Raw genomic sequence first — 22,890 nt, 5'->3', positions numbered from 1 at the left:
CAGGCATTCATCATAGGCAGTGAAGCTTCAAAGTAAAATAAACTACTTGACACTACAATTATTCTAAACAAACACTAAGAGTTTCCAGAAGGGAAAAACAATATGGAATTGCAAATTCAATCCCTGGTTGAGGTCTTAGGAGCATTTTTTCATTAATAGGTCTCAACTCTTTGTATCTGCATACAAAAAGCCATTATTAAAAAAACAGTTTAAAAAACCCAGTACTTGCACAATATTATTCTGGTTATTTCTTGAAGCTTGCTTGCTTTACCAACGCAGACTTCATCTCACAAATGACTGCTGCAAGCTCCATATTAAGTACTCTTTTTGCTCTGGAACACTTAAACATCAAAAAATACTATGGGGTGTGGGAAGGGCACCACTCATTTCCTTTGAGGAACGGCAATCCTTCTCATTAGAATTTGAAATACCCTCTCTGAATATCCTATCACCTCTCTAACAGCCCAAACTTACCGGGAACTAAGAGGAAAAAGGTAACAAGGACTACTTACAGACACCAGAACACTGCCAAACCAACAAATTTTCATATTTTTAGGTTAGGAAAACAACAGTCATCATGTCCTCTAACAAAAGGATGGCACAGAGGAAAGCATCCCAAAGAAGCCATCTACTGCTGTGCAACTTTCCGTTAACCACAGCAGTTTATCAAGTTCTCAAACATGCCATAACAAAGTCTCCAAAGCTGGAACTGTACAGAGCTCCAGAGCAGGCAAGCAGCTCTCGCACAGTTTCGTAAAAACACAATTATACTACTTCCAAGACAAGTTCAGATCTGGAAGCAAAAAGTTCTTGTGCAATGCCGAATCTAGACTTACCAAACCAGTACCTTGTTTTTACAGTACACTCACAAAATTACACACAGAGATCTGACTCTTGATCCAACTACGCGTAACCCAGACTCCACGCCAGGCTCAAGCGTACCCCTTGTATGGCCACGCAAAACTCCACGTTGTGGAATACTTGTTAGGAAAACCATCACATTAAAGCAGAGAACAAGGTCACATCTCCCCACACAACCCTAGAGCTTCCTCTGATACCTGTATTATCCAAACATCTCTACTATTTAAGGTATCACATACACATCCAACACTTTGTCAAATATTGATACTCACCATTAACTCTTGATTAGCTAATCTGCCCTCTCTGAAAACGTCCCCTTCACCGCTTCCAGAGACACTCCTCACCCCCTTCACTCCGTGCAATCTCTAAACCTGATCGCAGCTAAGGACGCATTACACAGACACTGCACGGAGCAGCTATGGCATCTCCCCAGTTCCCACAGTGAGGAAGGCAGAGATCCACGAGGGCTGACTCACACCCTGTTGAAGGAGACAGGAGGAAGAGCCCAGGATCAGCGGATGGCTGAGAGGCCGCTGCCAGCTACTCACTGCTTGGATCCCAGTTGCCATTCCTCTCACCTTTGGCCACAGCTAGGGGGTTGGAAAAATTAATGAGAAAACAACAGGGAACGGCCAATGTACAAAGCCATAAACACATGCACAAGAGGATCTATAAGCCCAAGCATTTGTGCTCCTTCCTGCCAGCCTCTCAACTCTTCTGGTAGCTTGGGAGTAATTCCTGTTCCAACACGCTGAGCTGGAAGCTACTGCAGCCAGTTACCTCCACGTAAGAAAGGAGTTTCCGGCAATCTTGCTGAGAAGCCCCTGAGGCCAGGTTAACAATTTGACTATGCCCAAAGATATTCAGAATCCGAGAGTAAGACCAAAATTATCTTTTCTTTTAACCATTTTTCATCACTTTCTTGTTCCTCTGAGGAAATAAGCTGACAAAAGCTTTCTGCAACTACAAAAGAGAGACCAAACTGCAATGCTGTGGCTATACCCAGCCCGTCACAATTGAAAAAAACTCAAACTTCGTGACAGACCTGCTGTAGGAAGTGAGTAAGGGGGAAGGGAGATATTAATGGTGTTTCTTTTTTCCCCTTTTTGCTTTGACATTTGCAACACTCAATTTATTTCTGAATTAAGACTTGAAGCGTCTGCCTCGCCAACTCTCTCTAGCTCATGCATGTCTACTACTTGAATTTTCAATCAGCTCTCATGCATGTTTAAAACATGAAAATCTTCATGCAGCCCTAGAAAAGACAAATGGAGAGCCAGCTGCTTTCAGGCAAAACAGAATGCTTGAAATAATGCAAAGTTCAGCCCAGAACCTGGCTTCTGAATATTTTAGAACTTAATTTGGTTTTATCTCCCAAGGAGTCCCAGAAGATTCTCTATTTATCTGGGGGTGGGGCAGAGAAAGGCAGGTAAGAATGCAAGGTGTTGTTTCACAAAGAACAGCACTAAAAACTGTCTCCATTTCCATCTTTCCCCATGACGGAACCTAAGATTAAACGCAAGTCCTGTAAGTATCATTAATTCCCTAACGATACTTCACTGTTCAGAGGCCTCAGGAAAGCAATCAGAGCCTTTTTAATGATATTCTGTTACTGCCTGGCAAAATCACAGGCAGGACCAGAGGTACTACAAGAACCTGAGAACTAAGGCAACGCTTCACTAATTTAAGTTCCAAAGCACTGGAAACCATTTCTTCCACCCAAAAAACACCTCCGAGAACCGAAATTACGATACCTCTCACTTTCCAACGCAGAGGAGCTGAAACCGGTTTTTAATCGCATCGGTTCCTTCCCACGCACACGCACCAAGTGCACTCGACAGCAGCATGTACTTGCTATAGCTAAATATACCGGCAATATAGGGCTGCCTAATTTGCAGCCCTGCGAACGCGTGCTCAGAAAAGATGGCAGTTTGCTGGGCTTTTACGTAACGCGAATTTTAAGGAGAAGAAACGGCACCGACCATTTTCTTTAATTAGGGTTCCACGTGGCTGTTACCAGCTTCATTTCTCTAAGCCAACCCCGGCGCTTCAGCAGCGATTCCACGAAACAAATCGGATACGATTCACACCTCTGTCACCGCGGATCCACTTGCAGGGGAAAGCAGCGGTTCCACTGGCACCGAGGTGGAACAAACCCCCGGCCCCCGGGCAGCACCTCCCCGGTCCAGGCTGAGAGGAACGGGGCGCACCCCCCGCCAGGAGCAGCCAGGCCCTCACACGCCCACCCCACGCCCACCCCGCGGCCATGGAGGCCCGGCCGGGGCGCAGCCGCCGCCGCCGCCCGGACCCACCGGGCACGGGCGAGGCGGCGGAGGCGGCACCAGGCGGGCAGCGGCCTTTCCCCCCTACTGCCCCCCGCGCCCGCAGCCGAGGGAGGGGCGGCCGCCACCATCTTGTCAGCCGCCCGCCACCGGCCGCCCCCGCCTCCCCGGGCACAAAGGGAGCAGGGAGGGAAGGGAACCCCGAGCACCCCCCCGACCCCGGGGACCGAGCCCCCTCCCGCCCCGACTCACCTCCAGGCGGAGGGAGGCACCGCAGCCCCGCAGGAACTCGCGGATGTTGCTCAGGCACTCGCCCTCCGTCCGCGGCTCCGGGTACACCTGCAAGAGAAGAGGCGGACGGCTCAGCGCCGGGACCGCACCGCACCGCACCGCGCCGCGCCCCGCTCCCCTCCCCTCACCTCCCGCTCCCTCCGCAGGCGGCGGCGCCGATCGCTCCCAGCCGAGGGGTTGAACCGGGAAGTAAACACGGAGCGCAGGAAATGGCGTGCGAGGGCAGGGGGCGGCGGGCAGCACGGCGGGGAGCGGCGGCCCGGCCAGGCGCGGCCCCGCCAGGGCAGGGGAGGGGAAGGGAGGGGAGGGGAGGGGAGGGGAGGGGAGGGAGGTGCCGCTCGGCCCTCCCCTGCCCCGCCCGCAGGCCCGGATGGCGGAGGGAAAGCGGCGAACCCCGCAGTATTTTTTAATTTTTCTTAAATATTACCACCCAACCCCCCCATCCCCCCGGTGCCGTGAAGGGTTTGGGCTGCGGGGCCGGGGCCGCAGGAAGCAGCGCCGGGCAGAGCGCCCACGGGGCCGGCCCTGCCCCCGGGGTTCTGACCCCCGTTCACCCTGAGGCATCAGCTCCCTAAGGGGGGAAATACGTCGGAAAGGCCCCGAAGACCCCCGTGGAGAGTTATCAGTACTCAGGGTTCATGATCTACCGACCCCAGGGTCCGGTGTCAACGAGCTCTGTTTACCTGTGGTTTATCAAACAGCCACGGCCTCTTCCTACCGCAGAAGAGAAGCAACTTCACGAAGAGGAAAACCTTGACCGAGCTTCAGGGAAAAGAGCTCTTCAGCAAGGCAGCCCTGCCCAGGCGGCCTTCTGCGCGGCCCCCGCCCGGGAAGCAAAGCACAGCCCTGCCATGGAGCAGCAACCCCAACCCCACTGGCCGCAGGGCCCGTGGCTCAGCTCGCCGTGGCTGAACTCAGATTCTGGGCCCGCATGAGCATCATTTCACAGTCAGCTCACTGAGGAAGAACTTCTTCACTCTGAGGGTGACGGAGCACTGGAACAGGCTGCCCAGGGAGGTTGTGGAGTCTCCTTCTCTGGAGATATTCAAGACCCGCCTGGACAAGGTCCTCTGCAGCCTGCTGTAGGTGACCGTGCTTCGGCAGGAGGGTTGGACTAGATGATCCCCAGAGGTCCCCTCCAACCCCTAAAATTCTGCGATTCTATGATTTCTATGCAGTAGTTTATCAAACAAAGCGTCGCCCAAGCCTGGAGGCAGACAGACCTGCAGCCCTGGACCCTCGGTCTGTCTGAAGGGGAACGCCAAGCACAGAAGCGCACCGCGAGTCGCCGGAAGCTAACGTGGCAACGCATGGCGTCGTGTCGTTTGACGACACGTTACACTCAAGGCTACAGAGAGTCACCAAGTGTAATCCGCCTCCATTGCACTGGGAACTTCACGTAAGGCTCACTCCAAGCATTGCATCGAGCTGAAAGCAAGGGAGTGCCTTCCCGTGCGTTTACGTGGTATCGGAGATGTCACTGACCCTGTGATACCACAAAAATTAATAAATACAACAGCCTGACAGGGTGAACCCGGTACAAAGAAATTTAAAATACATGTCACTATCACTTTCTAAACACAAAATTCAGAGGAGTTTTAAATGAAAGCCACTATTTCATAATACAAGGAATTTAGTAGCAACATGAATCGAAGGCCAGCAGGTTGAGGGAGGTGATTCTGCCCCTTTACTCCGCTCTCATGAGACCCCACCTGGAGTACTGCGTACAGCTCTGGAGCCCTCAACATAAGAAGGACATGGATGCGCTGGAGCAGACCCAGAGGAGGGCCACAAAGATGATCCGATGGCTGGAGCACCTCTCTTATGAGGAAAGGCTGAGGGAGTTCGGGCTGTTCAGCCTGGAGAAGAGAAGGCTCCGGGGTGACCTTATAGCAGCCTTCCAGTACCTGAAGGGGCCTACAGGAAGGCTGGAGAGGGACTTTTCACAAGGGTGTGTAGTGATAGGACAAGCGGGAACGGCTCTCAACTAAGACAGGGCAGATTTAGATTAGATATTGGGAAGAAATTCTTCACCATGAGGGTGGTGAAACACTGGCACAGGTTGCCTAGAGAAGCTATGGCTGCCCCCTCCCTGGCAGTGTTCAAGGCCAGGTTGGATGGAGCTCTGAGCAACCTGGTCTGGTGGAAGATGTCCCTGCTCATGGCAGGGGGGTTGGAACCAGATGATCTTTAAGGTCCCTTCCAACCCAAACCATTCTATGATTCTATGAATTTTCCTCTCCTTGAGCAAACACACACACCCACCCCACCCCCAACTCCTCAAATTGTTTGTTACCATGATAAACCACTGTGGGTTAAGAATAACCCTTTTACTACACAAAAGCGTAAAGGGAACACCAAAGAAGTCCTACGTGGCTACAACAGCCTGACAGATGATCTCAGTAAATTCAGAAAGGACACAAGTAGTGAGAGAACCCTCTTGGAAATGTCAAGTGCTTCATCCTTCTTGCACTGTTTTTGCTGCTTTCACATTTATTGCTTGTTATACTTTTTGATTGCTCTGATTAATTTACGTCTTCATTCTAGTAAGAAATCTCAAGCTTAGTCAATCACGCCAACATCCATTGTTAGAAGGGGTTCCTGAGAATCTCATTAGTATTCCCATGGAAGCTGATGCTTCTAGTATGCTCCCTTCTCCCTATTCCTAATACCTACACAATAACGGTATAGTTGCAGTTTATAACTTTTTGCTTAAATTATTTGCATAACATCTGGTTTTGATCTCCCTTTATAGGTCAGACTTCCTCATCTCTCTTTTGCACCCGCAGTTTTCTTGGTTGCTTCTACTTCATAAAGGCGTCTTTTCATTCTGAGAAACTTTAAAGTTACTTCCGTTCCCTAAACAAGAATAACCTCTAACAAGAAATCACAGTAAATCTAGATTTCTCTTAAAAGAAACAAACATCTTCGCTCATAACATAACCAAGTGCATCGCTTTAACACTCCTTATTCCCCAAGTCCTCTACATGTTAAGCACAGAAATCAGTAATTTTAAGAAACCCAGATACATGTAATACTACCTCATAAGAGACTGCACATAACTCGTAAAACACTGCACAATACCTGGAAACAGGCCAAAAAAAGGAGTAAAGGAGGACATTTGATTAGAGGAGGGCAAAAACTTCCAATTAAAGAAACAACAAGCAAAGAAAACCCGAACCCTGCAAATCGTCCTCTTTCAAGTCTAGAAGTTCAGAGCACGGGCCAAACACACGTCTCGGAGACCGCAGCTCTACCACCACTCTAATGCATGTTTCCAGTTAAAAATCATCTTCCCTCATAAGAATAAACCAAGTTACAGTAAATCTTCAGAAATGCCATTTCTTCTCTCACAAAACACGGGAAAAGACTTCATGGGCAATGTGAGAAGCAGGCTAGGTTTTCTCAGCTCTGTAGCTACAGCAGCATTTTTATCCAACAGGAGACAGAAGCATATGCGTAATGAATCTAAAAATATTTTAGCATTTGTATCCTGCTAGAAATTTAAAGTGTTAATGATCCCATAAAAAGAAGCAAACCCGTAAAGTTATTTACCTGGGAAATCTTAATGCGATTCTGGCAAGCTTCTCCTGCAGATGGCTGAGAAGCACAGCGAGGGACCCCAGTAGCAAACTCAGCTCCCCTGACAGAATCTTCATGTGTGATTCTGTGGGCCAAGCCCATGTCGAAGTCACGCTTATGGTATATGACACCCTTTACATACAGTCATGGGAAGCTCAGGAGCGTGACCTCTCTCTCGTAGATCACACTTACAGCCTCACAGACTATTCAAAATGTAGGAGGACATGCATGCAAGCAGACCACAGGCAGGTAAGTCCCAGTCTGCCCGAGAGATGGCAAATACATTCAGAGAGCAAGGATAAACAAAATAAAATTAAAGTAGGGTCATACTCCAAAATTACTTAGCTTAATAAAATGTAGATTGCACGTACATAAAGCAAACGAAATAAAGAGATTGCATATTAGCCTCTCCAGTATTTGCTTCATCCTCTTGCTTTTATAGACCAACACCGTTAGTTCATTAACAGGGGCTGTCGTCTTCTTACATGTCTGTACAACTCCTAGCACAAAGAGGCCTCAGTGTCCAACTGGAACCCTGTATGTGCTCTAGTAATACAAATAAAAAAGGTTAATAGTAATTAGAAAAGACAAGGATTCCAGAGGGACCTGACAGATTATTAATTAGGGACTGGGCCTCCACGGTGGAATCCAAAGAGACAAGTGGAAGGTAATACACAGCAGCAACAGTTGAAACCGCTTCTTCGTGGTTCAGGGACGGGTTCTGATTAAGATTTAATCTCTCAGGGAGTATTTATGGAAATCACTGCTAGTTCAATGAGGACACCTATGTGATGCACTGCAGCTATCAAGGAGTGGAGCACATTTTCCACCACCCAGAAAAGACAGAGAACAACATGAGATACAAATAGATGGTACCTCGCTAAATGTTACATCCGTTTTGATCGGTTTAAATCTATGATTTTAATCAACAACAACAAATGCATAAAAAAGGGCAAAGCAGAGACAGGCAGTATAAGAAAATGTATGATAAGGGTAGTCTTAGAAAAAATGAAAAAGGCTACCAGTAGTTCATTTGGCCAGGGAAAGTATATGAAGAAAATAAGCAAGGAATGTGTAAAATAATGAGTTCAAAAGAAAAAAAAAAAAAACACAAAACAAAAAAACAGTCCTTTGAGTGCAATGAGTAAACGTGTGAAATTAACAAAAAGTAGGAGACATCTTGGGCTGTATCTATGGGAAACTACCTGTTTACTTGCATTTATCTGCTGAGCAAGCTGACAAAATGGGTCAAAGGAAGAGCAGTGTATGAGGTTTTTAAATATAAACTGGAATCTACCAGGAGGGCGATAGCAAGCGACTGAATTACAGCACAGTCACTACACAGAAGTTAAAAAACAATCAATCATTTATCTGGCACGACATATAATACGTACAACATGGTTTACTATGCGAGAAGACCATCTCAGTTACTAGAAAGTAGAAACTCGTAGAGAACATAACAGGTAACTGCGAACCAGTAGGCATGTCCTGTTCAGGGGCACGGCTGCCAGAGCCTGACGCCCAAAGACTCCCCCCTTGAGTGGGGATACTAGGGGGGGAAACCCCGTGAAGAGGCAGCCCTGCGCTGCGACGAGCACCGCAAAAGAACGCAGTCCCGAAGAGAGGTGTTGCAGGGACAGGGTAGAGGAGGGTGCTGTCCTCTGTCACAACGCGCCCGATCATTTTTCCCACACTCTGTTCACCCTGCCTGGAGCCATTTACATCATACCCGCCTTGCAACAGGAAAGAGTTTTCTCTCCAGGCTTCAGAACACCTTGTACTCACAGAGTGTTACTGCAATATAATCAGTAAAAACACGATACACAAACAATGCAGCACAGCTAATGAAAGGGTCCTGGTGATCGCATTCGGCCCCACAGCACCTGTGTTTTGTGTCCAGCCCCTTTCAGTGGCTAAGGCACACCATCGAGGGCAACTGATCTTCCGATGGAGCACGACGGCACAGAGGCAAACACCTCCTGCACAAGTGCAGCAGGCTGGGGTTTGTCACCAGGGTTTGTGTTCAAGGATAAAAATGAGATTTAAAAACACCACGAGGAAGCCAGGCCTAGAATCATAGAATCATAGAATCATAGAAAGTTTTGGGTCGGAAGGGACCCCTAGAGGTCATCAAGTCCAACCCCCCTGCAGCGAGCAGGGACACCACTAACTAGATCAGGTTGCTCAGAGCCCTGTCCAACCTGGTCTTGAATGTTTCCAGGGATGGGGCCTCCACTACCTCTCTGGGTAACCCGTTCCAGTGTTTCACAACCCTCATTGTAAAGAATTTCTTCCTTATATCTAGCCTAAACCTACCCTGTTTTAGTTTAAAACCATTACCCCTCGTCCTGTCACCGCTGTCTCTGCTAAAAAGATTGTCCCCATCTTTCCTATAGGCTCCCTTTAAGTACTGAAGGGCTGCAATCAGGTCTCCCCACAGCCTTCTCTTCTCCAGGCTGAACAAGCCCAGCTCTCTCAGCCTGTCCTCATAGGAGAGGTGCTCCAGCTCTCGGATCATTTCTGTAGCCCTCCTTTGGACCCGCTCCAACAGTTCCATGTCCTTCTTGTGCCAAGGGCTCCAGAGCTGAACACAGTAGCTCCAGGTAAGGTCTCACCAGAGCAGAGTAGAGGGGCAGAATCACCTCTCTCAACCTGCTGGCCACGCTTCTCTTGATGCAGCCCAGGACACAGTTGGCCCTCTGGGCTGCCAGCGCACATTGCCGGCTCATGTCCAGCCTTTTGTCTATCAGTACCCCCAGGTCCCTCTCAGCAGGGCTGCTCTCGATCCTTTCATCCCCCGGCCTGTATTGATACCAGGGATTACCCTGACCCAGGTGTAGGACCTTGCACTTGGCCTTGTTGAACCTCATGAGGTTCACACAGGCCCACCTCTCCAGCTTGTCCAGGTCCCTCTGGATGGCATCCCGTCCTTCTGGTGTCTCAACCGTACCACTCAGCTTGGTGTCATCTGCAAACTTGCTGAGGGTACACTCGATGTCACTGTCCATGTCATTGATAAATATATTGAACAGCACCGGTCCCAGTACGGACCCCTGAGGGACTCCACTCGTCACTGGTCTCCATCCGGACATTGAGCCGTTGACCACTACCCTTTGGCTGCGACCATCCAACCAATTCCTTATCCACCGAACAGTCCACCCATCAAATCCATGGCTCTCCAATTTAGAGAGAAGGATGTTGTGGGGGACCATGTCAAAGGCTTTACAAAAATCCAGATAGATGACGTCCATGACTAACCCTGGCGGTGAAGCTGCAGGTGATTCACTGTCCAGCAACTCCTGCGGGTTCCTTCCCTCCCCACTGCTCCCCAACAGCTGCGTTACCTGATGACTGCTCCAGCTCCTGCACCCGTGCCCGTGCCCAGCAGGGCCCATCCCTTGGGGCGTTCAGGTTTACTGCTCCATCCTCCGTCCCACCCTCACAAATTGCACCTGGCAGGGATCGAAAATGAAGAGTGGCATCACAGCAGCATCCTTGGTAGCTACACCGGAGGATGCTGTCTGCTCCTCAGGGAAGCGTCCATTGCTAGGGACCGGTGTCAGGTGCGGTGCTCCCTCCGTAATGAGTGAACAGAGCTGGGCTCAGAGGACTGTGGTCGGAGCCCACGCACCTCCCGGGACAGCAGGAGTCACAGCCACACTTCGAAGGGTCGCATCTTCCACATCTCCCAGCGAGGAGCACTCTGCAGTCGAGCCCAGCCACTTCATGGATCGCACATCTTGCTGGTGGCCTTGGGTTACATTAGCAGGATGCTGTATTTGAACTTCAAACACGGATCAGGATTCTCAGCAAAGTGCAGTTCTGTTTTAAAATTAGGTGTCTTGATGGAGCACCAGATCTTACCACGATACTGTTTCTGCAGTACTGTAGCTCTTTAGCACTGACTTTTCCCAACCTATAAAAGCTGCTGCCCACGAAGTTTTCAACAACAAGCCATGCAGCAGTTACCACGCACTAGACAGCTGTATTTTGGCATGAGGAAACCCATCCTCTGGAAACACAGCAGCAGGCAGTTGGCATAGATGGTAAGAGCTAGATCCAGTAAAAGACTGAAGCTCCTACAAGCCATGCACAAACGTGCCCGAATTTTAAATTTCCAGGGTTCACACAGGAATTCACCTAGGCTCAGCACACAGCACAAAGGGGAAGGCAGATGCCTTAAAATACGCCCTAAAATTCTTATACGCTGAGAAGGATACCCGGGCTTGAAGTTAACCGAGAGCTAAGGCACAGCAGAAGGCAAAAGCAAGAGCGCACCTTTGCTCTTGACCCCACCCGAGACTTTAACAGAGTGAGCCTTCATTTGCTTAGCGTCCCAAACTCCAGTCATCTCCTGGACTTTACAAGAGTCCTTTGAGTATCCTTTGGAAGAACTCAACAGTGCATCCTCTCTGAGAAGTGACAGGTGCCCGCTTTTTACAAAATAATTTACCATGGAGGTTCCCAAACCTCTTGCCCTTGGATACCACTATTAATGACAGCCGCAGCCGCAGCTCTTAGATCCTACTGCCTCGCTCCACAGCTATCAGCACAGCTAACCCCACATCTGACACTCCTCTGCTGCACATCCTACATCACCACACCAGTCCCTGTACTTCATCTGTCCCACCTCGGACCACACACCACCACCTTCCAAACCAGCAGCTCCAGTCCCAGACTCCAGTCCCACATTTAGCCCTACTCTTCTACCACACAACCGTATCCCACGAGCCTTCCTATGCCCAACAGGCCATACCGACTCCTCAGCCACAGCTCCATGCTCCCTCGACTTCCACACTGCTATGGCACCTGGAACCAGGCACTTTGGTTGACTGAAGACTCCTTCAGCTCTTCAATTTCTTCCCCTGCACGTGCTCAGAAACGCTCATCTGCTCGACCCGCCTTCATTAACAGTGGCCTGCATTCCAGCACACTGATGTTCTGCTTTAGCTGCTTCAGTCCCATACTGGAAATAGCCCTCAAAAACTAAGTTCAGCTCAGTTTGCAAAGGAAATTTACGGTTTGGTTAAAATGCCAGCCCAGTCTGTGGCAGCCTTGATAAACTGGTTCTTTGAGTCTTACACAACAGCTAGAGCCACTTTTTTCTTTAATCTGCCCCACCAAAATGATACTGTAAAACTGATAACAGCTGTTTCAGCTAATCCTTTCAGATGTGCTCCTGTACTAAACAATGTTCAGGAAAACAGTACGTTCTTTGCAGTGGAAGTACTATACTTTTGTTACTTTTCCTTGGACCCTGATCAAATTCCCATCAAACTCTATAAACTGACTCCCACGGGGTGCGTATGTGACCAAGCCCTAAGATACAAACACACTAAGTTAAGGGCGCTGGTACATTCCAGACGGTATTTTTGTTTTCTCAAGTTTGCATTATATTTTTATATTTCACAGAAAACAACTACATTAAGACTGCATAAAGAAACTGAGAATGCCAAGCACGTAAAAATTAGCAAATACAAGACAGACAGCTGCCCTTGGAACTGCAGTTACAATCCACTTGCAGGCCCCCCTCGTGAACTAAACTAGGCAGGGGTCCTACCGAAACACATGCACAGGAGCGCCCATGAAGAATTTTGTATCAAGGCCCCATCTGGAGTACTGTGTCCAGTTCTGGGCTCCCCACTTCAAGAAAGATGAGGAGCTACTGGAGAGAGTCCAGCGGAGGGCTACGAGGATGGTGAGGGGACTGGAACATCTCTCCTACAAGGAAAGGCTGAGGGAGCTGGGCTTGTTCAGCCTGAAGAAGAGAAGGCTGAGAGGGGACCTAATAAATGCTTATAAATATCTGAAGGGGGGGTGCCAGGAGGACAGGGCCAAGCTCTTTTCAGTGGTGCCCAGCGACAGGACAAGGGGCAATGGGCACAAACTGAGGCACAGGAAGTTCCGTCTGAACATGAGGAAGAACTTCTTCACTCTGAGGGTGACGGAGCACAGGAACAGGCTGCCCAGGGAGGCTGTGGAGTCTCCTTCTCTGGAGATACTCAAATCCCGCCTGGACAAGGTCCTGTGCAGCCTGCTGTAAGTGACCCTGCTTCGGCAGGGGGATTGGACTAGATGACCCACAGAGGTCCCTTCCAACCCATACTATCCTGTGATTCTGTGATATATGCACGTAAGAGGGTCTAGTTGCAGCTGCAGGAGCAATCTTTCCAGCTTTTCCTAAATGCTGAGAACTCCTGTGGTTTTGCTTACTTTCTTGCTGTTTTAAAGAGGATGAGATCGGCTGGCGTGCAGCTGTCGCCTGCACCATGCAGCACTCTCAGCCTCGCGCTGTGGAGCTGCAGGGGTGCCAGCACCTGGTGCCTGCAGAAAGGAGAGTATCGCCCCAAAGTCAGCAAGCGGGAAAAGCCAGAGGCAGGGCTGCTCCGGGCATGGGCAGCGTCCAGGCCGTGCGTGGCACGACCCTCCTGGAGAGGCTCCTCGGCGAAGGGTGGCTGACGGGTGCGGATTTCGCACCCTTCCTCACGGAAACCCCACAGCGTTCCCCGCGCAGCGTGGCTGTTCCGACACAGCTCGGGCTTCAGGAGTCCAATCACTCAGGGTTTGTTTACGCTGGGAGAGCTCTGCTGCTAGATATGCTGGCAGCGCTCCTCGGTGTGGATGCAACATATGCCAGCGAGGGAATTCCTCTGCCAGTCTAACGGTACCGCTTCCCCCAGTGACATTAACGAAGCCAACAAAAGCACGGCTCTGTCAGCACAGCTGCACCGGCAGCAAGTGGGGCTACGATTTTCACTGCTTTCCCCCCCCCTCCCCTCTCTGTGTGTGAAAATACTCCATAGGACTACCAAAGCCCTGCAGTGGAGACCCGCTCCTGGGCAAGCCGCCAACATTGTCCAACGGCGCTCGCTGCAGAGCCGGAAAATGGAGACCGGAGCGAAACGCTCTCAGACCCGAGCAGCGTTTTCGCAGGCTGAGAGGGGACTCTGCCCACCGGGTGCCACAGGTCCGCAGCGAGCGTCAGCGTGACATGATCTCCTTGCCGATGAGGCCAGCCGCCCCTCCTCGACTCGTCCGTGCCGGCGGCAACCTCGTCGCACCGAGAGACGGGGAGAGAAGGTGGCTTTGCTCCACGCAGCAAAGTCAGGGAGAGCGCGGGAGTGTCACACTGGCTGAGGATCAGGGAGTAAAGCACAGCCAGCCAAGGTGCAAGACTGACGCCTCTTCCACGCTGCCAGCTCGCAGTATTTTTACAAGCCCTGTCATGCTTGAAATGTTTTAAGGTTCCAGCTCTTCAAATCCCAGCCACTGGGTAATGACTAATTAAAATTGCTATTTAATAAAGATGTATATTGAATTCCTCTCAGTGGCTCAAAGCCAGATTTTAAATACATACATGTCTGTATATACATATATGTATAAATACACTTTCATCTTTATATACATAAAAAAATTGTAAACTTCAATTTTAAAGCCAGACTTCCTTTTTTTTAAGGCTTGAATTACAATCTGAAACCTTTTCAGCTGAACGATGTGGTGCCCTCAGCCACTGGCACGCAGTAGCACCCAGAGGGAGAATGCTGGTGGCATCCCCACAGCTATTCCTTTTCCCCACATATACACAGCGTCTGGAGGATGGCCTGGGTAGCAGTAGGGCACCTGAGGGTTAAGGAATTGCCTTTTCTGTTGTCCATATTATGCACACACATAGAAGGAACATATCTAGAAACTGTGGAAAGGACATTAATGAGAGTAAGACCAGCAAAACTAAATTATCTTTCTCTGTTTTCTCACAAAAGCAATTTAATCGCAGATAGTTTCATTAATTTCCCCCTCTTCTCAGGGTCTGGCACGCCCTTATTTAATTCAGTCTAGACCTTACAAATTAACAGGGTCTGACTTTCAAGGAAAAAGACAGAAAATGCAGACACAAGTCCTCTGCTTCCTCAGTGCACACGTAGAGTGTGCTTCTCTGGACAACTGCCCAGCCACTAGAATTACAAGGCCAGTGCATAGAAGGGAGAAGCAAGGGCATTCTCCTGCAGTGCATCCGTGCACCCTTGCTCTCACAAGACAACAGGAGTAACACGTTAAACGACAGCGTGGCCAATGGTAACTCCGTAACAGGACCAAACAACCCCGTAAGAAGCCCACAGTAACACCTGTAAGAATGGCACCTACTCAGGAAAGCGGCACTCTAATGACTTCACTCGGGACAGCTTTCCGCTGGCGCTCCGCAGTGCTTCCGCCCAGGAGCAACGGCATCCGCACGCACGCCGGCGCTCCCCGAGCACGCAGCCACAGCAGGCACAGCCGCCTGGCGCGGGTTATTCTTGCCAGAAGCACAATAATCTCCTTGGGAGGCTCTACGTAAGGACTGTTGCCAGTGGGAGAGAGCGTATGCGCATTAAAACGCAGATTTACTTCCTGCTTCCCAGGTCTGGTCCTGCGATGACCTTCTGCTGCTGCTGTTCTATCGCCAGTGTCGGCAATGCCTTCCCGATGGATCTGGGCGAGCAGAGGCAGGACAGTGCTTCGGTTCAGCCAGGCAGACCCTGACAGCCTCAGTAGGGCCAGACCCATCCTGCCAGAAAAATCTCCCAAATTCAGATCGCTCAGGGGCAACCTGCGCCCGGAAACGGCTGGGGTGCTCACACCGTTCTGGGCTCCACAGCCAGCTCGCAGCCAGCCTCGCGTGCTCTGCAAAGGTTACCGGGCTATAAAATCACCGCTTGTTGTTACATCTGGCTCACGAAAACCTTCCCTCTCTTCCTTCTTCCTCTGCAACGCCTGAAACACCACATTCAGGTCACACCTTGACACAACAGGACAGAAGTACTTGGCCCCAATACAGCCGTGTGAAATCAGAGACGAGTGAGCATAAATGGCCCTTTGCCAGAGCCGTCGGTGCTCGCACCCATCGCAAGGACAAGGCTGGCAAGACAGCTGCAGCATGTGGCAGCCCGAACCCTCCTTTTGGGGACTCTTGACTCTTCTTCAGTGCTTGCCAGCTGCAAAGAGTTAATTTCTTCCTAAATTACAATTCACAACGCCTTGTTTAGCCAAAGAGCTCCATCATTAGAAAGAGAATGATGCTAATACACGAGGTATTATAAATAAGAAGGTCCTAATCTTCGCTGGCATCAGTCCTGATATTATCCCAATTAATAACTAAATAAACGCCGACACGGGCACCCAATCATCCACGGGGAGAGCGAAGCTTTCTTCCATCGCCATCATGAGTCTCCGCCAGCAAGCGAGTGCTGTGTGCATCTCCCCGGGGCCGGCCCCACGCCTCAGCGACGCGGGAGCAGCAAGGACGGGGCCACGTTTCGGATCACCATCCCAGGGCAGCTCCCGCATCGTTCAACCCTATGCCAGGTACGAGGGCTGGGGATGGCCCGTTTGATGGAATGGGGGGGCCGAGGCGTGCGAGGGCCAGCTCCAAAGCGGCGAACCAGCTGCTCTCGTCCCCCTCAGGAGCCCCTCGCAGGAGAGGGGACACCCCAAGGTGCCGAACAGCTGCTGCATCGCAGCCCCCCCGATGCGCCTTCCCTGTTTTCCCCGCACAGAACGGAGCTGCCCTCAAAATGACGCCTTCTGTCGAACGGCTGACTGAAAAACGAAGGCACAAACAAGATTTAATGGAGCGCGAAGCCTCATATGACAAGGAAAATTCCCGCTCCAGTTCTGATCTCTGTTTACAACGTCAAAAGTGGGTCAAACCGGTCTGCGACGGCGGGATCTGTTTGGAAAATGATCTCTGCGAGGAAAAGCATCTAAGCGGCGAACAACTGCACTGCAATGCTTCCACGGGGATCCTCTCCCCTGCCACCAAAGTAACTCAATTTTACAGCCCAGGGTTGAAATCCTGAAACTTGAAACCACGGCTTTTCATTCAAAGGACCCGAATTCAGCAACTCCCTACCCTTCAGAGCAGATCAGCTGAGCAGTGTGTTTCAGCACTGATCTCTGCACTTTAAAAAATGAAGACATGGCTGGGTTTGGTCAGGGTGGGGTTTTTGTTAGTTTTGTGCTTTGTTTACGGTTTTTTTTTTGAAAGAAACTGCTCTCCCTTTTGTTCTTTTCCCATGTTCGGGATACGGTTATTGAGCAGCACCACCACACTGCCTAACCCAACTACTTTGTTTTACTCTGTCATGGTCTCTCTCAAAATGCAAAGGAATCGCAACGACGTTCAATGGGAGCACAAAAATGAGAGAAACAGTCTGTAATAACAGTAATTTCCAAAGTATTTTCACTCACAATTCTTGGAATCTGGTGAATTTAATATCTGTCCTTTGCTGTAGTTCAAGATAGAAGATGACTGTAATGTAAACAAATTTAGCCGTTACTTCCTGACAAGAAGCTCTGTATGTTATTCTGAGCAAGGATGCTATACAAATACACAGCTATCTAAAGGAAGAACATACTAACCACCCCTGAAACCCACTAATTTCTTTTATCGACTTAAGAAAAATCTGTTCTCTGACCTTCAAGTGCTTGATTCCTTTTATGGTCACACAACCTTTATTTATTAAAAATCTTCTACTAATTACTCTCAGGGTACCCAGAGGCTTTAAAAAGCACCAAATGCCAAAAAAAAAAAAGTATTATTACATTCCTGCATATATTGAATCCTCTTTATCAACAGTTTTTGAAAGAAAGAAATGCATTTATAGCCTTTTCTAGAAAATATCTTAAAAAAGAAACCTGATAAACATTGCTTCTGATTTATAATTTGTTCTGTTGTTGTTTTTTTTTTTAATATTCTCTTTGGTTCTAGTTACTGCTTTGTATTTAGAGAAAAATGAGCTCTGTGAGTCTTCAAAGTGTCTGCTGATGTCAGATATTTATAGAAAGTTATGATCTCAGATAATTTTAAGAACTGAAGCAGCATACATGTGTGGGACAAACCTTGTATCTTTTAGACTTCAAAATTGTCCAGTTTGAACCACAGACTTTCAGGACAAATAAGGAATAAAAGGGCTCATATTTAAAGTGCACACAGTATAAAAACATACCATGTAAATGAACAGTAGTAGCAAAAGAGACATTGGAAAAAATAACAGAATACATGCAAGGATGTTAATTTTGTATGTTTTTATTAGCAAATAAAAAAAAGCAAAAGAAAAAAGCAAAAGAAAAAAGGCAAAAGAAAAAAGCAAAAGAAAAAAGCAAAAGAAAAGCAAGGTATTATGGCAACAGATCAGACTTATAATGGTAGCTGAGAGCATGAAAGAAGTATGCATATGGTACACACTCTGAGTCTACAGAAAAAGAATATTCACAAAGTTGGATGAGAAGACGAGCTCACGAGTTGCTCGGGTGCATCTATGAATTACAAAGTGCAATGTGAAAGGCCTCAAAAACAACTACAGCTCCCTCACAAAAGTAATGAGCCCCTAATAAAAAAAAAAAAAAAGAGGTGTGATTTCTTCCCAAACTTCAGCTAAGCCAAAGCTGGACACAGCAGGTCGGCAGGGACCTCCCGCAGCCGGCCGTCCCGGCGGACATGCGGCGAGCTCAGGCAGTGGGATGCTGTGGGATGCTGAGAGGTGCCAGCCTTCCTCCCGCTCCGGCTGCCCCCAGCCATACGCCCCGCGTCCCCGCGCCACGAGGCCCACGGCGAGCCCACGGCAGCTGCCGGCAGGCCAGACTGGTGGCCGGGTAGGCTGTGGGGAGCTGTGCCCCTCGGCAAATCCTCCGCTGGGTGCCGGTGCGGCGAGAGGACCCCCTGTGCAAACATCAGAGGTATTTGCTCCTCTGACATGAAAACAAAAGTGAGCCTCTCATTCACACTAACCGAGCCGCTCCTAGTTACACCTGACACAGAAAAGCACGTTAAGTTGGGAAACGCTGTTCTACGCTTCTTCCTGTCATGCTCTCGTATTTGTTTTGTCATCCTGCAGAGCTCGTTTCCCAAACTGAGTTCGCAACACAACTCGACTAGGTTTGACATCCGCATAAGGGGGAAGACCTTTTCAACCCTGAAGCTCAAGACCCGAAGCCCAAGATTTCGGAGAGGTGCTCAGAGAGGATGCCTGGAGCGGCACGGCAGGACAGGCTGCTGACACCCTCCTCAGGCTTGGTGCCACCAGGCAAGAGAGCCTGGGGGTGAGGAGGGACAGGCAGAGCCTGCCCGAGTGGGCAGGCGGGCCGCCAGGCTGGGCATCGCCACGCTGAGGGGGTCACTGCCCTCAGCCCCACGTCACATGTGTCATCCCGGACAGCAGAGCGGGACATTTACCTGCTCCAGAGCCGCAGCTTACACCCCGGCGTCCCAGACAGCCGCTCGCACCTCGGTACCACAGCCGCAAAGCCGCAGCGCCTCAGGAGCAGGCACGCGTCCTCTTCGGCTCCATCACACAGATGGCCACTTCGGGGAAAAAGGCGGTGACAGCGGCTTCGGCTGTCCCGGCTAGCTCCACCGGCTGCCATGCTGGACCCCGAGCTACCAACCCTCGCAACGCTGCCGACACGCCGTGCCTGCTCTCATCACTGCCATCACCCATCAGCAACGCCGCAGGGTCCTGTGGGGATTCTGTACCCCCCCACCGCCTCCTGATTTGCTTGAGAACTTAGGGGGGGGGCAGGAGTGACCGACTACACCCAGTACTCCAGGCCAGGGCCAGGACCTCCACGCTACAGCACAAGGCAGGAACAACCCCGGCCGGCGGCGAACCGAAGGACTGAAGGCAGACGGCGCGGTCCAGCACCCCACCGAGCTCGAAGCACTGGTCTTCAGCTCTGTGGGTCGGCGGACCGCCCGAAAAGAGCCACGACAGGTAACGAAAGCCCGCTGTCAGCAGGCTCCAACGCGTGGCGTGGTCTGCCGGCTGCCAACGGCGGAAAACACGGCGTCGTTTCCAAGCAAGGAGCTTCCCCGCCGGCCTAGCGGGTGACCTTCATCGGTCTTCTCTTCACCACCTCGTGCCGGCTCGCGAGGGGAGTCCGGCCAAGGCGCGGGCCGCTGCGCCTGCCGCGCTGCCGGGGAAACGGCGGCACCGTCCCGAGTCCCGGGGCACGGGAGCGAACACCACGGCCCTGCCCTGCGTCGGGGCTGCGACGGGAGTTACTTACCCGACAGAGCAGACCAAACCCAACGCAGGGCAGAGCCCTAACGCGCTTACTCCAGCCCGGAAAGGATGAGATTTCCCCCTCCCCACACGGAGGGGGAAAGCAGCAGAAGACCCGAATAAGGCCAGCACAGCCCTGGAGACAGCGCAGCCCCCAGCGCCAAGCTGCCCTTCAGGGGCTGCGGGGCTGAGCGGGGTCACCCCCCGGGGGGGCTGACGCACCCGCTGTTCCCGCCGCTGCGCAGACAAGTTCGCAGCCGGCTCCCCGCACGCCAGAAAAGGTCCTTCAACCACTACACCCCCCCCCCCAAAAAAATGCTTCCCCCAGGCACGTCCAGGACCCCGATTTAGGGAGCAAAGGAGGGTTTTTTTTTGTGAAACGCCTGGCAAAAGCGTGGCCCTGAAGGGGGAAAGCCCTCTCCAGCCGGGCTCCCCGCTCTCCCCCCCCGGGCGCGCACCCGAGCGGGGCTCAGCCCCCCCCCCCCCCCCCGCCCCGGGGGGCCCCACTCCCCCCCCCATCCCCGGGCGGAGGCGGCGCGGGGGGCCCCGCGGGGAGGGCGAGGCCGGGTCCGGGGGCGGCGGGCCCGGCCGCCCTTTGTGCGGGGGGGCACTCACTTTGTCTATGGTGCCCGGGAGCAGGCGGTCGAGCAGGCGGCAGAGCACCACCCCGTCCTTCAGCGAGGACTGGAGGAAGCCCTCGGGGTCCGAGATGGTCTTTTTGGGCGACTCCAGCACGCCCAGGGCGATCAGCCACGTAACGGTCTGCTCCGCCGAATTCATGGCGGCGGCGGCGGGGCGGGGGGTCGCGGCGCCCCGCGCCTCGCGTGGGTTTTGTGCCTCTCCGCGGGCGGGGGCTTCAGGCGGAGGCCGGCGCCGCCCCCATGTGAATGCAGATGACGACGCCCCGGCCCCGCCGCCGCCGCCGCCGCCACAGACACGGCCACATGCAGCTGCAGTGCCGCCTCCTCTCCGCCCCCCCCCCCCTCCGTCCGCCGCCGCCGCCCCATGACATCACCGGCCGTGGCGGCGGGCAGCCCCGCCGCGCGGGGGCACCGCTCTGCGCCCCCCCCCCCCCCCCCCCCCCGCACCCCGCACCCCTCGGGGCGGGCGGCGGCTGCCCCCTAGCGGACGGACGGCGCCTCCGCTGAGGCCCGCGCCCTGCACCGCTCCCCTCGCACCCCGCCCGACCCCGCCAAGGGGCAAAGCCGCCGCCGAGGCAGCGTCAGGGGGGTCGTCGCCTACCCCGACCCCATCCCTGCGGTTCTGCTCCCAGCCGGGCTCCCCGCGTCTGCCGCCCCGGAGCCGCGTCGCTGGGGGGTTCTTCCCCGGGTGCGGAGTCCCCTCGCAGGAGGTCAGCGGTGCCTTTGGGTCTGAGGCGTTGATCTGACTCCAGCGTTAACCCAAGCCCTAACAAAAGCAGATTTTCTTAAACTCTGGCGCCTGGGGCGCGACAGCTCTTCCCAAATTTGTCAGCACTAATCATTTGAGACGTAGTGTTTCCTTTTGCCCCTTCCGCGTGCCCTTGGAGCAGCAGCTCCCTGCCCGGCAGCCGGCGAGCCGTGAAGAACACCACCGGCGCTGGCCGTTGCCATCGGGAAGCCGTGCGGATGGCCTTGCCTGGAGACCTCCGGCAGCAGCTTGCCGCAGGTGGGGGAACCGTTTCCGAATCTTTGGAGGAAATACGTGGAAGTGCCCGAGAGATCGAGGAGCGTGCCAAGCTCTCCTGGCTTCCGTCCTTGCCAGGCTTTCCCCCGCCAGGTGCGTTCCGCAGACCGCCGGCCTCTCTGCGCGGCTCCCCCGTTGCACCCTTTCCTCCAGCGTGGCCCAGTCCCGCGCGGCCGTACGGCGGGCTCGTGGGACGCACAGGGGGTTTGCATTTGGGTGGAAGCCGTGCCGTGGTGGCAGCTTTGAAACAACGCCAACAGCGAGACGTACGATCGTTGCCAGCCCGCACTCCTCCTTTGTTTCACAGTTAAAAGCTGTTCGGGTTCTCTTCTGTCCTGACTTTGGTCCCACTTTTGCTTCTGAATCACAAACTGGTGATGTCTTTATTTAAGCACCCATTACGATCATGCTTAAGCAATCGAAACTCTGAAAGCGTCAAGAGGCACGGTTTTAACCACCTTTTTTGGCAAAACATTTTAAATATATGCAAAGCTGAGAAAGTCACCTTGGTACCGACTCCCATAAAGGACAGATATGGAGCAGGTACATAGGCTCAGCTAACTTCCAGGTCTTAAATCTCTTTACACAAGCAAAGAGTTTTTTATATTTTGATTTTTTTTTGCAGTTTAGTAATATCTGGACCCTTTTTCGAACAAGAGAGAAAGAAACATTGTATGAAACAGGTCAGCCAGCTTTGGCAGAGATCTCGTAGATTTAACAGCGCATCATTTTGCGTAAATAAAGCTTAAGCAGTTGAGAATTTATTTGGCTTTTCCCAAGCTTTCGTCATATTCTTACGAGAAGTTACTAAGGAAACCAGGTAGGCACGGGGTAGAAGGTAGACTTCTGCCACGGGTTAGCGACTGCTTGAAAGACAAAGCATCACAGATAAACTGCCAGTTTTCAATTTGACCAAAAAGTTACCAGTAGCGATATCTCCTCTGTTGCGCCCTATAATTTAACCGAAAGTCACCAGAAGGGAATTGTACATCTGCGGGTTTTATCTGGTCGTTTACCCCGAGCAACGGGTTTCAGAGGAGGGAGAGCAGGGGGGGAAGGAGATCGGAGGCAGAGAAAGAGGCTGCTTCATTTTATCGTAGAATCATTAAGGTTGGGAAAGACCTCTGAGATCGTCGAGTCCCACCGTGCTCAAAATGCGCTGTGTGTTT

General features: G+C 51.8%; 1 protein-coding gene across 3 annotated transcripts in view; it reads right to left on the bottom strand.

The window, feature by feature from the left end:
- Positions 1–20,929, bottom strand: part of ARHGEF7 (Rho guanine nucleotide exchange factor 7) — a 127,169-nt gene extending 106,240 nt beyond the window's left edge. Inside the window, exons 1-2 of one of the 3 annotated variants that reach the window (XM_075424856.1) lie at positions 20,672–20,929; positions 3,396–3,482 (exon numbers count right to left, since the gene is read on the bottom strand). In XM_075424856.1, the coding sequence (XP_075280971.1) occupies positions 3,396–3,482; positions 20,672–20,836 (252 nt within the window). In that variant the 5' untranslated portion in view covers positions 20,837–20,929. Of the gene's footprint in view, positions 1–3,395; positions 3,483–3,562; positions 3,711–20,671 lie in introns of those variants that run through there. The other 2 variants (XM_075424862.1, XM_075424872.1) reach the window with 2 other exon arrangements.
- Between the last annotated feature and the right edge of the window lie 1,961 nt (positions 20,930–22,890).

This window comes from Opisthocomus hoazin, chromosome 1 (genome assembly GCF_030867145.1).
Source record: "Opisthocomus hoazin isolate bOpiHoa1 chromosome 1, bOpiHoa1.hap1, whole genome shotgun sequence".
Lineage (NCBI taxonomy): Eukaryota > Metazoa > Chordata > Aves > Opisthocomiformes > Opisthocomidae > Opisthocomus > Opisthocomus hoazin.
Note: the sequence above shows the minus strand (reverse complement) of the source record. Positions and strands in the feature narration are given on the sequence as shown.